Genomic DNA, 1,656 nt, shown 5'->3' on the forward strand with positions numbered 1-1,656 from the left:
GGGCCTACATCACGCTGGCTATCATTGAGAACGAACATGCACATCTACCATCTACCTCGCAAGGTCACGACAGCCCTGTAAAGGCTATTGTACGCAGCCGCTACGTCTGTTTGTCTTACCGTATACTCCCTGGCAAAAAACGCCTTCAAATAGTGCGGCCAATAACCACAGGAGAGCAAAGGTAATATCCATCTTCACGTTAGTCTGAACATATCCAGCTCCTCAGGCGGCGAACAGTTGAAGGCAGTACGTGCAGTCCAAATCTCCCACCTCGCCTGACAGCCTGTATCATCAAGAAACAGCTGAAGTAGTGTCAGTCAGAGATGTCTCGCTAGTCATTTCTTGCCAAATCAATGCAGATGTTTTTACCAAATTGGTCTAGGCGGAGATATAAAGCTGTGACAGATAAGGAGGACGAGCATCAAACCTTCAGAGCGGGTCTCCTCCTCGCCTCACACCTTCGCCGGCATTAAGCACCGACGCGGCTGGCGAAAGTAAATGACAGCGCCATGGGAAACACGCGCGCTATTAATCGGTTACGCGCGCTGGCATCCACCTCTTCGACGTTCCCAAAAGATAACACTGCGGAATTTAATGCGAAAAATAACCAATAACCGACGAGACCGCCGCTCTCAGCCTCTTCGTGGATGCAGGATGCCGGTGAGGCAGAAAGGCACGCCGAAAAAAAGCTGCTCCTTGATGCTGACGGGAGCGCTCCTATAGTAACACTGTGATTCTTCGTCTCCAGCGGATAAAAAAAAAAAAAGATGAAATCCGTTATTTCATAAGAGCTGTGTGGGCCAGCTTTACTTCTCGGAAGTGTCTGGCCCCGGTTTGAAAAAAAACGATGACACATAAACAGATGTGTCACAATGCCTATTTTCAGGATAAACCGTAATTTAGACGGGATGAAATGTGAAGGGTGGTCGGGCACGCTGCGCCATACGTACTGCGCTGGAACGCCGGAGCCCAGCTGGCTGACTACGTCAAAGAGCGCGTGAGTGAGTGAGTGAGCGCGCTCGGATCTCATTTGTATGAGAAGCACTCTCGCGCTGAGAACGTTCGCAGCAGAGCAACGTGAACTTCATTATAAATTAAAGGCCGCTAGTCTAAATGGTGTACATGCTTTCTGACGTTCGTTCGTGCGTTTGGCGTTTTCTCTCACTGAAACGGAAGATGATGTAGCTGCTATTAATTTCGCCGCGCATCCTCCTCCCCCGTCGACTTTATAACTATCAAATGAATGGTTTTTCCTTTCATTACCAACATCTCGCTCGCAACAGCGCGATGGCTGAGAGGCTATACACTGTGAAACATTTTGTCATTAACTCAGGTAATGTTAATATGCCAATATGTTTGAGCTAATGAAATATGTTACTGTAATACCGATGATGACACAGGTGGTGGAATACAAGGCCACGTGATGACTACACGTATTCATCACCACTGACTTCACTAGCAACCATGAACAATTATCAGTGACACTGAAAATAATACTGCAAACATGAACTAATAACTAATATGTACCACAAAACTGTACATAACAAAAAATCTAAAAAGAGAGATACAGTAATTCATACACATATTGCCTTTATACACACCCATTTCAAAGCAAATTCTAAGTATAAACCTCAACAGCTTTTTGTGATAGGCTTT

General features: G+C 46.0%; 1 protein-coding gene across 2 annotated transcripts in view; it reads right to left on the minus strand.

The window, feature by feature from the left end:
- The window catches only part of mdga2a (MAM domain containing glycosylphosphatidylinositol anchor 2a), a 388,587-nt gene extending 387,769 nt beyond the window's left edge, over window positions 1-818 (minus strand). Inside the window, exon 1 of one of the 2 annotated variants that reach the window (XM_073827152.1) lies at window positions 120-818. In XM_073827152.1, coding sequence (XP_073683253.1) covers window positions 120-192 — 73 coding nt within the window. In that variant the 5' untranslated portion in view covers window positions 193-818. The remainder of the gene's footprint in view (window positions 1-119) is intronic. The other variant, XM_073827153.1, reaches the window with a different exon arrangement.
- Between the last annotated feature and the right edge of the window lie 838 nt (window positions 819-1,656).

This window comes from Garra rufa, chromosome 21 (assembly GCF_049309525.1).
Source record: "Garra rufa chromosome 21, GarRuf1.0, whole genome shotgun sequence".
Lineage (NCBI taxonomy): Eukaryota > Metazoa > Chordata > Actinopteri > Cypriniformes > Cyprinidae > Garra > Garra rufa.